The sequence below is a fragment of the Netta rufina genome (genome assembly GCF_964035555.1).
Source record: "Netta rufina genome assembly, chromosome: 17".
Taxonomy (NCBI): domain Eukaryota; kingdom Metazoa; phylum Chordata; class Aves; order Anseriformes; family Anatidae; genus Netta; species Netta rufina.
In genome coordinates this window covers 1731854-1745854 of record NC_140141.1, presented here as the reverse complement: position 1 = coordinate 1745854, position 14001 = coordinate 1731854, and the positions used below count along the sequence as shown (strand labels likewise).

Here is a 14001-nt window from a genome sequence, read left to right as displayed (position 1 = left end):
GGCTGGGAGAGGAATGGTTGGAGAGCTGCCAGGCAGAGAAGGACCTGGGAGTGATGATGGATAGTCAGCTGAATATGAGCCAGCAGTGTGCTCAGGTGGCCAAGAAGGCCAACAGCATCCTGGCTTGTATCAGGAACAGTGTGACCAGCAGGGCTAGGGAGGTGATCGTCCCCCTGTACTCGGCTCTGGTGAGGCTGCACCTCTAGTACTGTGTTCAGTTTTGGGCCCCTTGCTACAAGAAGGACATCGAGGTGCTTGAGCGAATCCAGAGAAGGGCGACGAAGCTGGTGAGGGGCCTGGAGAACAAGTCCTACGAGGAGCAGCTGAGGGAGCTGGGCTTGTTCAGCCTGGAGAAGAGGAGGCTCAGGGGCGACCTTATTGCTCTCTATAGGTACCTCAAGGGAGGCTGTAGCGAGGTGGGGGTTGGTCTGTTCTCCCATGTGCCTGGTGACAGGACGAGGGGGAATGGGCTTAAGTTGAGCCAGGGGAGTTTTAGGTTAGATGTTAGGAAGAACTTCTTTACTGAAAGGGTTGTTAGGCAGCCCAGGGAAGTGGTGGAGTCACCATCCCTGGAAGTCTTCAAAAGACGTATAGATGTAGAGCTTAGGGATATGGTTTAGTGGGGACTGTTAGCGTTAGGTCAGAGGTTGGACTCGATGATCTTGAGGTCTCTTCCAACCTAGAAATTCTGTGATTCTGTGATTCTGTGATTCACCACTGAATCATAAAATCATAAGAAGTAGAGCTTGTAGGGATATCAAGTAGCCTATCCTTTGTCTGGAATCACATCTCCCAGTGATTCCAACCATTTATGGATCAGTTCCTAAAAGATCTGCCATTAGAAAGAAACAATTTGCTGTCACAAACCTTCCACACAGATTTTACCTGGCTTCACCTAGCACTTCCCCCATTATCCGACGTTTCTCTTCACATTTGATATCTTCATTTATATCTGTCCCTCCAAAGATGATTCCAAAAGGAATTCTGCTACCTGCAAAACAATGACCAAGATGAGAAGGGAACAAGGCACAGGATTCATTACCTTTTAAAGTGATTTGAGTAATTTTGAAAATTATATTTAAAATATATATATATATAGTGATAATACTCTAACACATACATAAGCAAAAGCCTTTGAAAATGAAACCTGAAGAAACATGAATTTTTAGGGTTTTGGAAGTGAAAAGAAACATACAATAAGAAGGCACTTTCTCAGCAAGTCAATCTGTTTTGCAGCTATGAGATTTTCTTTGGCTTTGTCTGTACTTAGTAAAAACAATTACTTCTTACCTTTGGCAGACCACCAAACAGTATAATGTTTTAAATGGCATTCACATTTTAATAAGATACAGTACGTTAAAGTTTGGTTCCAGGTATCTAGCTTCAGTCAATCATTGTCAATCGTGTCCTCCCAAGAATTCCAATATAATGGTTTGGGTGGCCAATTTCACGTCTACAATATACGTAGGTAGAGCCATACCATTGGAAAAAGTCACTCATTTAAATAAGGCAGTCTACCTCCAGCAAAACCACTGTTTTGCTTAATTACATCCCAAAAGATAGGTCTGTGTTTATAAGTGGTTGCTCTAAGACCTTCAGTGATGACCCAAGTTCTGGAAAGTGCCTTAAGATGCCAACAGTGGAACAGTAAGAGCAAAGGAAGTTATGTTGACTGGGGAAGGTCTGTGCACAAGACCTTATCAAAATTCAAATTTTAGAGTGTCAGAAAAAGTACAGATATCCCAGTGGTGTGTGCACTGTGTTAAAAGCCTAGTTTTGATACATTGCATGAAAATAAATTCATATCTGAATACAAGTAAAACCATCAAAACAGGGTAGTGTAGCACTTCTTTGCTAACAGCAGTAAGCTTTACATGGAAAAGGCCAAAGACTATTTAGATGAAAATACAAAAGCCAACAGTAATTTAAGATTCTTTTATAATAGTATTTGTTTTCCTGACATCAGGCTATTTTTAGTAAGTGACAAGTTGCAGAAGTGTTCTTCCCTTAAACTAACCAAGATGGCAGTCAATAATGCTTACTTTTGACTGTTTCAGCACTGAAAACGATTTAGTGGTCAGTTTTACACCGCATTAAGCTAACAAATAACAACCTGAGGGTGGCTAATTACTACATGAAGAACATGGTTTTAAATTCCAGACAAATGGTACTGCAGTTTTGCAAAAGAAACAGCCTCTAGTAAGATCCTAAAAAACTCATCAAGGTGATGATGATAGTTTTGCAGAATTCTGTTAGCTGTAACACATGAAGCCAAAGTTTTCTTCTGACTGTGAACAAGAATCAGTCATTAGGCAGTACTTCCACCACCGACCGTGTATCAAGAAAGACAGAAAATAGGCTTTGTTTTCTTGTTTTTGCTATGTGATGGAAGTGGAGGGGTATTGACGACTCCGTACATATCACTGCCATCTTTGCACTGGACCAATAAGCAGGGCATCGGGAGATACTGTGCTGATGGAGATCCTTGCATTTGAGAAATAATATAACTGGCCTTGAATGTTCGTGGCCATGAAAATTATTGCTGACGCTTTCTATAGCTACCATCGGTCTTAAAGGATAAAAATAATCAGTTTAAAAGCAGTGAATTCTCATAATTAAAATTCATGGTTAAAAACAAGCAGATGAGGAAAGCTTAAAGCAAATAAGAAACAAAATATGTTAATAAAGATTAAAACTTACTATACATTTCACATTTATATTTGAAAATTAAGTGAGCTGTACGATGAGGATTTATATTTAAATAAATGTTGGATCATTTTGGTGTTTCGTTGTTTGTTTTTTGTGGTTTCCCATTTCAGCATTGGTAATTTACTCATTACTTAATGAAAAAAAAAAAAGGAAGGAAGGAAGGAAGGAAGGAAGGAAGGAAGGAAGGAAGGAAGGAAGGAAGGAAGGAAGGAAGGAAGGAAGGAAGGAAGGAAGGAAGGAAGGAAAGAGAAAGAAAGAAAGAGAAAGAGAGAAAGAGAGAAAGAGAGAAAGAGAGAGAGAGAGAGAGAGAGAGAGAGAAAGAAAGAAAGAAAGAAAGAAAGAAAGGAAAGAAAGAAAGAAAGAAAGAAAGAAAGAAAGAAAGAAAGAAAGAAAGAAAGAAAGAAAGAAAGAAAGAAAGAAAGAAAGAAAGAAAGAAAGAAAGAAAGAAAGAAAGAAAAAGAAAGAAAGAAAGAAAGAAAAAGAAAGAAAGACAGACTATTTGCCATTCTGGCTACTTAAAGACTTGACATTTCTAAATAGTTGTAATACTCTAATATTTGTGGGTAAAGAGAATTAAAGTGCACTGTCAAAACACCACAGCACTAGTCCTCAGAAGACTGACTTTTCTGTAATACTTGAACAAATATATATATTGCCTTTCTAATAAGTAAAAAACAAAATAATTATTCTGTTATCTATTATATATGTGCTGGTTTTACATCCCCAATCATGTTGACAATGTTTTTGTGATAGGGCCCAAAAGATTTACTAATAGTAGTACGACTGCAATAACTAAATTTCTTAAATATTTCTTAATAAAGTATATGAGAAGAATACATGTAGTTGTTACCAGAATCAGGAATGTCTTATGAATCACTTTTCTCCTCCAAAAAAATTGCAAGCACTTTGACTAGGATCATCCCAGCAATCTTATTATTTACTGTCTTTCTTTTCAGATACTTCCATTTTATCTTTCTTTCAGTTATTGCAGATGGTTTTAGGAACAGTGTGTCTCTGATTTATTTAAATTAGTAAGCTTTTATAAGTCATTCAGGTATCAAGCCTTGCAGGTTATTTGGGATTTTGAAAATCTAATAGCAACAGTGTTCAGGTGATGCTATGCAAATCAAAACCACAAAGAAGTTTTACTATAAACATTTACAACTCAACTTTATTTTTTGTTCCTCAGAAAAAAAGAGAGAGTTTTAATACTTTCCATAAGGTTCTTCCAAAACAACTCTAGGTCTTGTCACAAAAGCAATTGTTTCTGTATTCCAACAAGAGAAGTCCTAATACACAGGGTAGCAAGAGATCATCACACAGAATTATTTTTGCATTTGTATTCTAGGATCCCTACTGAAATCAGAGCTCCATTGTAACAAAAGATACACAAGCATACTAGACATAATAATTCAGGCTTTCTGAAAACCCACCAGTATAAATTGCCAGGGGACTTCCAAAGTCTGAAAACTAGCACAATGCAACTTATACTGAAATCTGATGAAAGTATCAAATTATGTACCTTTGTACAAGTAAATAGACTTGGACAATTGGAATGTCATCTCAAAAATGGATACGTACTTGCAATTTCAGTAGGTGACAGTGTCTATAATTTTGACAGGAAGTGCTTCTAGTGCATCATTAATGGCAGGCTAAAATTTTGTTCTACATGGCCAGTTACCATAGAAAACTCTATTATTTGTCTGATAACATCCTGTCTCCTACAGTTTAGCTGTCATGAATGACAACTCGTGTCAGCTAAAGTTATTCCATGTCCAAAAAAAAACCTGACTCATTTTTTAACAGAAAAATCAAATTAGCCTCTCGGCTTTTTTTCTATTTGACCTCAGCTATACTTAGCCAAGCTATTGTCCTCTGAAAAAGCACATTTGTTGAAAGTATCTTAATGTTAATATAATGCTCTTATCTTAATGTACTTAAAGTACTTAATTACAAAATGCATTAAATGCTTTAAAAGTACATTTATTTAGTCCCCTCCTCTCTGGATCAGATTTCCCACAGAGAACGATTTTCAGTGTTTCTGAACATTTGTTGAAGTGAATAAATAGCATAACTACATTATGTGTGGGTTTATGCATGTATTGTCATTTATAACTGTTTATATGCATTCTCTTCTTTCTCAGTACCTTATTAAGAAGTATTTTTATTGCAAAATAGAAGAAGAATTAATTACCTTGCAGAAGTCTGCCTCCTTTATAAAGATGAATGGCCAGGGCTGCATCAAACTTATCTGCAGAGGTTAGATTTGCTATTTCAGTTGGACTTTCATACCTGAAAACATCTTTAAGAACACAGATATGACCTGCAGCATGTAGATGACTCCTTCATTATCAGAACAGATGGAACAAGAGAAAAAGAAAAAAAAAGTTAATTCTGCACACATTTCATTTTATTAAATATGCTTAATCAAAATGTTTTTTTCTTAATTTTTATTCCTACATTCGTCTTGTTTACACTAACTTTATTCAAGCAATCATGGAGCTATAACAGAGGGTTTTCCTGGAAAACATTTTTATCATCACCATTGTGCACACTGCCAAGCACCATAGTCTATACCCACTTTATGGCCCAAGCCTGCCATGTGTCAATCCACCTTTGGAAATCAATGGAAATGAACTCTGATCAGCACCTTTCTGGATTAGTCTTTTATTCAAAAGATTCTAAAGATGCTAAAAAGATTCATTTTGAATGAAGTGTGTAAGCCTTGGTCTTGGACATCCTCAGACCCTTGTTCTGCAGAAAGGCCACCAATTGAAAGAAAACAGAAATACGTCCAGATAAATAATTCTATTAAAAAATCAAGAAAATGCAAAAAGTCTTTGCAAATACAAAAAATGAATACATAAATTAAACTGGACAGTTGAAAATGTATTCTCTTTCTGTTTGATTGTGAGTTTAATTGCTTCTTGTCTTAGTTTACCCATTTGTAAAACAGTCATGGGATAACTGAAGTTAAGAGAAAAACAACACAAAAGTGATTACTCAAAAACTTTCAGTCCTTTTAAACAATCTCAATTGACAAAAAAAATCATGCACACAGAAAACACACCTCTCCTTGTGTCAGTTTACCTATTCATCTTTATATGCACTGGTTCTTCATATTAAAAATTGTTTCAAAGACTGATAAAGCCATTAAACTGATTGATTAAAGTGAGTTTTACTTTAGGCATTTCAGTGAGCTTTGGTTTAGTCTTTTCTTTTACACACTAGGCTCATAATTCCTCCCACAAAAAACAGAATCAGTTATCAGTGTTTCCAATGGCATCAGCCAAAATACATACAGAAGCAAATCCATGTTTTGATAGAAACTAGCACACTGTACCTGCTGACAGATAAAATTGCTTCAAATAACTAGTGTTTATGTTTTGAGTATTATAAAAAGACCACAAGAATGTTTTCTGCTTATTACATATTGTTCCAGCTGATTTATTTCTCATAGCATATTAATTGTTCTGGCATTAAAATCCTGCTAACTCAGTAGCTTCTTGGATAACGTCAGCTGTTTTCTTTCTTGATCATTTCATATCCTTCCAAGGAATGTAATTTTTTGTCCTGCAGAAGTTAGTCATTACTGCAGAAATTGGTGCTAAAAATGTTATAAAATGTCTTGAGGCCTTGGAAGGAATGTATTAGCACTATATCACACAGAATTCCATCGGCATAACATATGGTACTGAATTTCTTATTCTTCAGAGAAACTCATTTAACTTCACTGTTTGAAACGAAGAAACTCATTTTACTTTTAACTTCACTGTTTGAAACAAGACCAATACATTATAATAAGCACTAATAAATAATAAAATGCAGCCAGATTGCAAGCTCTTTATTTACACTGTTGAGCAATTATTTACTTCTGTTGTCCCATGCACTTGTACCAAGTACCTGCTTGCCATTTGAAAGAGGTTCTCAATTTATATCTAAATAATGATGCCCAAATCTCACAGCTGTGGGAAGAAAAATCTCTTGGGCAAATATTCGGGATGCTCGTGCATGCGTTCCCTAAGTTCACAGGTACTCATTAAATATTCTAAAAGATATTTTTTTCCCATCACTATTCCAATTACCATAAATCACTACCATGTAAAAACAATATGTTTGCATATTACAATTAATTTGAAAATAACTCTCTCAGGATATCAGGAGTCAAGAAACTCAGCTGGGAATTTTGATCTAAAGCTTCTTTATTGTTATTCACTAGGAATGAGACCTTCCTCCACAGTTTCCACAGCTCCAAATCTCACAGCTGAATGACAGCTGTTTCTGTGGTAAATAGAGAGGGACTCCCTTCTGTGTTCCAGTGCTCGGAAATTGTGGATGATCTCTTTTACTTCATTTTTCCCCTATGCATAATGACTCAGGAGCATGTAATGAATTTGCATAGGGCTTAAGAAAAAAAAAAATATGTTTTTTTTTCCCCAGAATAATTAGAATTCCCAGATGTGAAGAGAACTTAATCCCATAAACATACCATTAAGTTCAATATAATTAGTGAGAAGCTTCAAATTATGCATATATGGAAATGTATGTATGTAGAACCAGTTATGGGGTACTATTTAAGAACTGAAATTTACAGTGATATTTTCCTGTTTTTTAAATGGCATTTCATCTTTATAACCAAAAAAAAAAAAATGTAGACTGTGATTTTCACACATATGTTGTTATCAAGGAACATGATAAGAGGGTGCTGTAAAGCTATTGCAAGGGATTTTTTTTTTGAAGGCCAGTCTGCCTATGAAGTCACAGATGTCCCTGAATCAAGCCAAGACACAAGAGATATATTACCCATATTTTCTCCTCCTAGGAACTGTGTATTCACATTATTTTGCCATTTTATAAACAAATACTTTCTACATGAAAAATAAAAATGAACACATCTCCTGCTGTCTGTGAATCTAAGACAAGACAGAAAACGCCAAATTTCAAGGCTACATTTTCCGTCTATCACAGTTTTGTATGAGGTTTATTTCCAAGTGTCTTAACTACCAATGTTTATTGCTTGGATACAGATTTTGCCTTGCTTTTTCATCTTTCCTTCCTACTGAAAGACTCATGGAAGCCAATGGCACTCACTATTTGGGGAGAATATTTCTAAAATGGAGTTGACTGTCAGATTCCAATTTGGCATGTTTTGCTGGAAAGTAACCAAACTGGGAAAACTTCAGTCATTCAGTAATAAGCTTGAAAGATGATTTCTTAGAGACGATGATAATTGTCACTGCCGACACTGTGATATTTATGTACATTTAAATACTGGATAAAATATTTCCCAACCCCATTTTAGTATTATGGGAAGTCACCTTTTTCCTTTTATTTTTTACACTCCTTGGAAATCAAGAGGTTTATAAGCAACACATAAGTATGTGAGTGTCTGCTCTGGGTCTATAGGGTATGCAGAGGGATATTGATAAAAGGTATAATCCTGTACTGACACGTTTTCACTTTTTTTAAGACTTCTACAGAAAAACAGTTTTCTCCAACACCAGGTGATGTTTTACAATGTTTCATTTTTTCTTTCCTACATTATTGATCACTACTTCTCACTTATGCTGACTTAGAAGGCTTCTTTCCTGAAGAAGCTGCAGTTCACAGGTCCTCATATGAAGAAACTCTTCTGCAGCTCCAAACACGGCATGGCTGACGCTAAAATACAAATGAGTTACAAGTATGCTTACTTCTAAGATAAAGTAGTTTTCAAACTATTTTTTATTTTCTGACATCTCCTCTCAGAAACCTTATGTTCTAATTTTCCAATATTTTAATGGAATTACTTACAGACAAAGAACGTTTGATTTTCAAAATGTTTCTGGTACGTAGATGCACTGACATTTTCTGAACAGTACACAGTAGGCTTCCTCCAAAAATATTAATTACCTCTTTCCCTAGGCTGCCTATTCTGTAAAGCAGCTATGCATGAACTATTCTTAAATCTATACAACATGATCCAAAATTTAATAAGTTAGCAGAGTGACTTCCAGTGCCTTTTCTGAAACTTGGCCACAGCCAAATACTCACTATTCCCACTGAAACTGGTGGATTTACAAGACTTGAAACCCTACTTGATATTCTCTGTTTCCTTTGCAAATTGTACGGATTTTTTTATAGCTCTTAAAGTAACTTCTTTAAATATCACAGACAATTTGTGTTGGCTGGAATGAAGCATGAAGAAAATCCACTGTGAATAAGAACAGAAATTAAAAACGGATTGATATTGCCTCTGTCCCTACATTCTGAAATCAGTAATTGTCCTTTGGAAGGACAAACTAACTCTACAAGATTTAATCCTGCCTTATAAATAGGTCTAGTCATGCAAAACATTTGGGATGCAGTGTACATCAAGACCAGGCCATACAAATAATTGAGTATCAGATCCCAAGGTAGAGGATGACTGCTTGCCTTTTGCAGCTGTCCTTTTCTTGGAATGGCTACACAAACAGCAGAAATTTACTAGCACCTGTGCAAACTGACATATGTTGGTAAAAGACCTCTTAGAAGAAGGTGTCCTGAAGAGAAGAGCATATCCTCCTGTATGAGTGCTTTTCTGTGTGATTTTACTGGTGGCAGATAGGGTAAGACTAAATAGAAATAAAGTTGTGGATCAGAATTACTCCAATAAATCATAGAATATCCTGACTTGGAAGGGACCCACCAGGATCATGGAGTCCATCTTCTGGTTCTACATGGGACCACCTGAAAATCAGACCCTGTGTCTGAGAGCACTGTCCAAATGCTTCTTGAACTCCGGCAGGCTTGGTGCCGTGACCACATCCCTGGGGAGCCTGTTCCAGTGCCACCCGCTCCGTCAGTGAAGAACCTTTCCCTAACACCCAGCTTGACCCTCCCCTGTCCCACCTCCATGCAATTCCGCCGGGTCCTGTCGCTGTCCCCAAGAGCAGAGCTCAGTGCCTGCCCCTCCGCTCCCCTTGTGAGGGAGCTGCAAGCCACCATGAGGCCTCCCCTCAGCCTGCTCTGCTTGGGGCTGAGCAAACCAAGAGACCTCAGCTGCTCCTCATGTGTCTTGCCCTCCAGACACATCACTATCTTTATAGCCCTCGTTTGGACACTCTCAAAAAGTTTTATGTTCTTCATATACTGTGGTGCCAAAACCACACACAGAACTTGAGGTGCGGCTGCACCAGCACAGAGCTGAGCAGGACAATGTATTCCCTTGACAGGCCAGCAGTGCCGTGTCTGATGCACCCCTGGGTACAGCTGGCTCTCTTGGCTGCCAAGGCATACTTCTGACTCACACTCAACTTGCCATTGACCAGAACCCCCAAATCCCTTTCCGCGGGGCTGCTCTCCAGCCTCTGGTCCCTCAGTCTGTACATATATCCAGCATTGCCCCTTCCCAGGTGCAGAATCCAGCACTTGCTCTTGTTAAACTTCATATACTTGGTGATTGCCTGGTCCTCTAATTTGTCAAAATCTCTCTCCAAGGCCTCTTGACCCTTGAAACAGTTAATAACCACTCTTCCCAATTTAGTGTCATCCACAAACTTACTTAGTACACCTTAAAGTCCAGTGCTGAAAAATATTGCAAAGAGGAGCAATAAGCCATGCATTGTTGAATTTGTGGGTTTAATTCTCTTGCAGTTGATTATCTGGAGATTTACAAAACAGCTATTTAAACTGTCCCATTTCAAACTGAAACAATCTCTTCCTCTCCAAAAAGACATTTATGTATTGACAAAATACTTCCTCCAAATGTTTTTAATTAACCAATTAATTCAAGATTTCTATTCCCCATCACTATAAAGTAATAAATGATTAATAGAACATTTCAAGGGACACAGAAGATGTATTTTTTCTTTCCTAACACCCTTTTTGATCTCATTGCTAGGACTGAAGAATGGCAGCCCAACCAAAGACTTTTGCGTTGTGTTTCATTCTCTACCCACTGCTCAGTTTTCTCAAGGCAATTAAAGATTATGCAGTCTAATACAAACAAAGCTCATAGCACCTGCATTATATCACTTCTTTTAGTGAACTGATTTCTAGCCAAATTAGATTTTGGTTTCTTTGTCACCAGCTACTTTAAGCTCAGGAAATGAATATATTATTTATGAAAAGATGAAGCAGTTACAGAAACAGCTGTGACATCATAAACATAGTATACTCAGTGATATTATGCCATAAAATTAACCTACACTGGCAAGTGTCCAACCCGGAGGCAACTTCATTGTTTCATGTATACTCAACTGAAAGTTACCATAGTTCAATATAAAAAAAAAAAAAATAGATTGAACAAATAATTTCGTAAGTATGCATACAGAAACAAGTGAAGAAAAATATTAATCTGAGTATTTATTCTTAGTGTATTAACATGTATGCTACAAAGGTGACTATATAAACTTAACCTTAGTATGGCAAATTAGTTCGATCAGCATTTGGTCATACGTGTAGATATTTTTTAAAAAAGTAAAGTCTTAAGAAAACCAGTTTTAGGTACAAGTATCTATGTGACATGGATTTACTGATAGCTGTCACTTGAGCAGCCTTTTAGTGAGGAATTCAGATTTTATTGCTAGCTAATACTCTTCACTTCTTTTCCTGATCAGATTTTTTTTTCCTAAATGGGCTTCTTTATATTACTACTATAAATAACATTTATGTTAAGTGATAAGATAGCAATTGAACATGACATAAGTTACTAATTCTCAAAGACTATTTCTGTTAGAATTCTTTACCTACCTTTATTTTGAACATGAATTAAATTAACTTCTCATTCATGACTTTCTTTCTGTTTGAAGGTCTATGCACATGAGAAAGCGGCATCCATTTTGTGTAAGGTGTGTCTATTAGCATTAGGATGCTAAAGCAAATTGGTGTACTCTGCACAGATACTGCAGATGCGTTCATGTAGCTGCAAATGATTGTGTTAACATGGTAGTATGTTAAACCATCTGTCAGCTGTGCTGTTCTGTCTCACCAAGCCTATTCTCTCTTTTGTACTAACACACATTAGTTACTGATTACTGAAACTCCAGTAATGGCCCCTTGCTAAACCACTGTGTCTTGATGCAGTATGTTCAGATGATTATGATCAATCCTGGTTTATTTAAAAGACCATATTTGAAATAATACGCAGGCATTTGTTTGACTGGCTTACTCATGCTTGGTTTAACCTGAAATAATGCAGAACCAGCTGTTTACTAGATTACCTCTAAACTGCTCCACAGACTAGATGTTTGTTGGACTTTCATCAAAGTTGAAGTAGAAGTTGAAAGTATGTGAATACTTAATTTGTAAAGGTAGAAGAAATAATCTTATGGAGGAAGAATGAACATAGTCTACCCCAAAAATAACTAGCCTTGTTTTATCCAGTGAGAGCAAAAGATGAGAGTTACATAAATTAAGAATGCCCCACAAACTACAACAAATGAACTCTATGACGACACGTACATGTACGAAATGTGTATTAAGAACATAAGAATGTATTCATCTAAGTATTTTATTAGCAATTATTCTTTTAAAATACAGACTTCAGCCTTCTCTGGTCTTTATTCTCCATCTGCTTTATAACTTCAATGCCTGTGTGACAGATGCAAAGAAGGTACATTTCACCACTATCTTACACAATACGGTAGCCCTGCACAAATCTAAGATTGAACTTGATATTACCTAACTAGAGTGAAAACTTAAACATTGTCAACCAACTGTTTCTATGCATAACAGTGAAATGTGATAATACACAGAGAAAGGGTCAAGGAAAATGTGTAATAGCAGAGGGTGTTCTGAGAGGCTCATACTAAGAAAAACAGCTAAATCGTGGATAACAAACTAGAAGCCTGTCTCAAGAGGACAAAATATGTTTTTATGGGAATTCTTTTTTAACACATAAAAAGCTTAAATGCATATCTAAGTATTTAAAAATGCCTTCACCCACATACTTTTTCCATATTTCATGGAAAAAAAATACGAATGTTGTGTCTCTATGCACCACTGTTAGTCCAAACAATTTCAAAGCACTATAGATTCATGTTTGTAATTCCCATGGGAGCTGCATGTCACAGAGCCCCCCAGCAAGGAAGTAACGGCAATGGCTCTTGCAGAAGTGCTGCCCTAGGAGAACTCCTGCATGGACCCTCATTTCAGAACCCTCAGAAGCTACCGCTCTTCACGTTTACTTGTCATCTAATTCTGGGTATTTCCCAACACGGGCAGCCCTTGGTAATCCGCTGCACCACTGACTAACCACTGACTAACTGGGTTGTGCAAGGGGCCAGCAGTGACGCTGGTGAGGGCATCTCTGCTCTGGGCTTTCAAGCTGGGATAACCGCCAACAGACTGCCTTGAGCTGAACTTGTTTGATATATATATATATATATATATATATATATATATATACACATAGTAATCTTACATATATATATATATATATAAGTGGCCGGGGGGCACTCCCTCCGCTCCCCCTCTCCCTTACTCCCCTGCTGTAGGGCAGAGCAGCAGCGAAGCCTCCCCGTGCCCCAGCCCCTCTCCAGGAGCCCCTCACGCCAGCGCGGCTGTGCCTCCCCGGGCCCCTCACCCGGCAAATCCCCGGCTCCCCGGAGGGCGGCGGATCTCCCCTCGGCACCGCCGGAGCAGGGCCCGCGGAGCCGCCGCTGGGCGCCTGGCCGCCGCCCCCTCACACACCCCCGGCGGCCGCCATCCACGCGGCTGAAGTGGGAGACGCCACCTCCGTGCGCCGCCGGCGGGCACCGAATGGCGGCCGGGCCCCGAACCGGGCCGCGGACCCGGACCCCCGGGGATGGCGCTTCCCTTGGATGGACCCCCGGGGATGACCCCCCGTTGGAGCTCCCCCCTCATCGCCAGGGCCGCGGCAGCTCGGCGTGAGCGGGGCCGCCGCCGCCTCCCCCCTTGCCGGGGAACAGCGCCGGCAGATGGGGGATGTTGGGGAGGCGGTGGATCGGGGGAGATCCCCCCCGGTCCCCTCACGGGACTCTTACTGTATTCTGTCCGCCGTGGTCGCGTTGCCGGTCTGCGCTCGGAGGCACGCCAGCAAGAGCAGCCTCATAGCGGCATCTCCCGTCAGGCCGGCCGGCAGCCACCTCAGTCGGTGCCTCCCTCACCTGCCGGCGGGCCCGGGAACAGCGCGGAGCGGCCGGCACGGCCGGCAGGGCCACGGGCGGTCCCTGAGGAGGCAGCGGCCCTCGGGTGGGCTGTGAGTGGCTGTGTCTCCAGGTCCCCCAGGTTAAAAACCGCGCTTAGTGTCAGGAAGGCTGTAAGGCCGGGGGAAGGGTCTGGTGAGGAGCTGCAGTGTTGGTACAGCGG

The 14001-nt window shown here is 39.2% G+C and overlaps 1 protein-coding gene across 1 annotated transcript in view; it reads right to left on the bottom strand.

Moving 5' to 3' along the window:
• Positions 1 to 13744, bottom strand: part of GLT1D1 (glycosyltransferase 1 domain containing 1) — a gene marked incomplete at both ends in the record, with an annotated part of 64987 nt that extends 51243 nt beyond the window's left edge. The window contains 3 exons of the mRNA XM_084297500.1: positions 886 to 991; positions 4904 to 5052; positions 13677 to 13744. Of these exons, the coding sequence (XP_084153626.1) occupies positions 886 to 991; positions 4904 to 5052; positions 13677 to 13744 (323 nt within the window). The remainder of the gene's footprint in view (positions 1 to 885; positions 992 to 4903; positions 5053 to 13676) is intronic.
• Between the last annotated feature and the right edge of the window lie 257 nt (positions 13745 to 14001).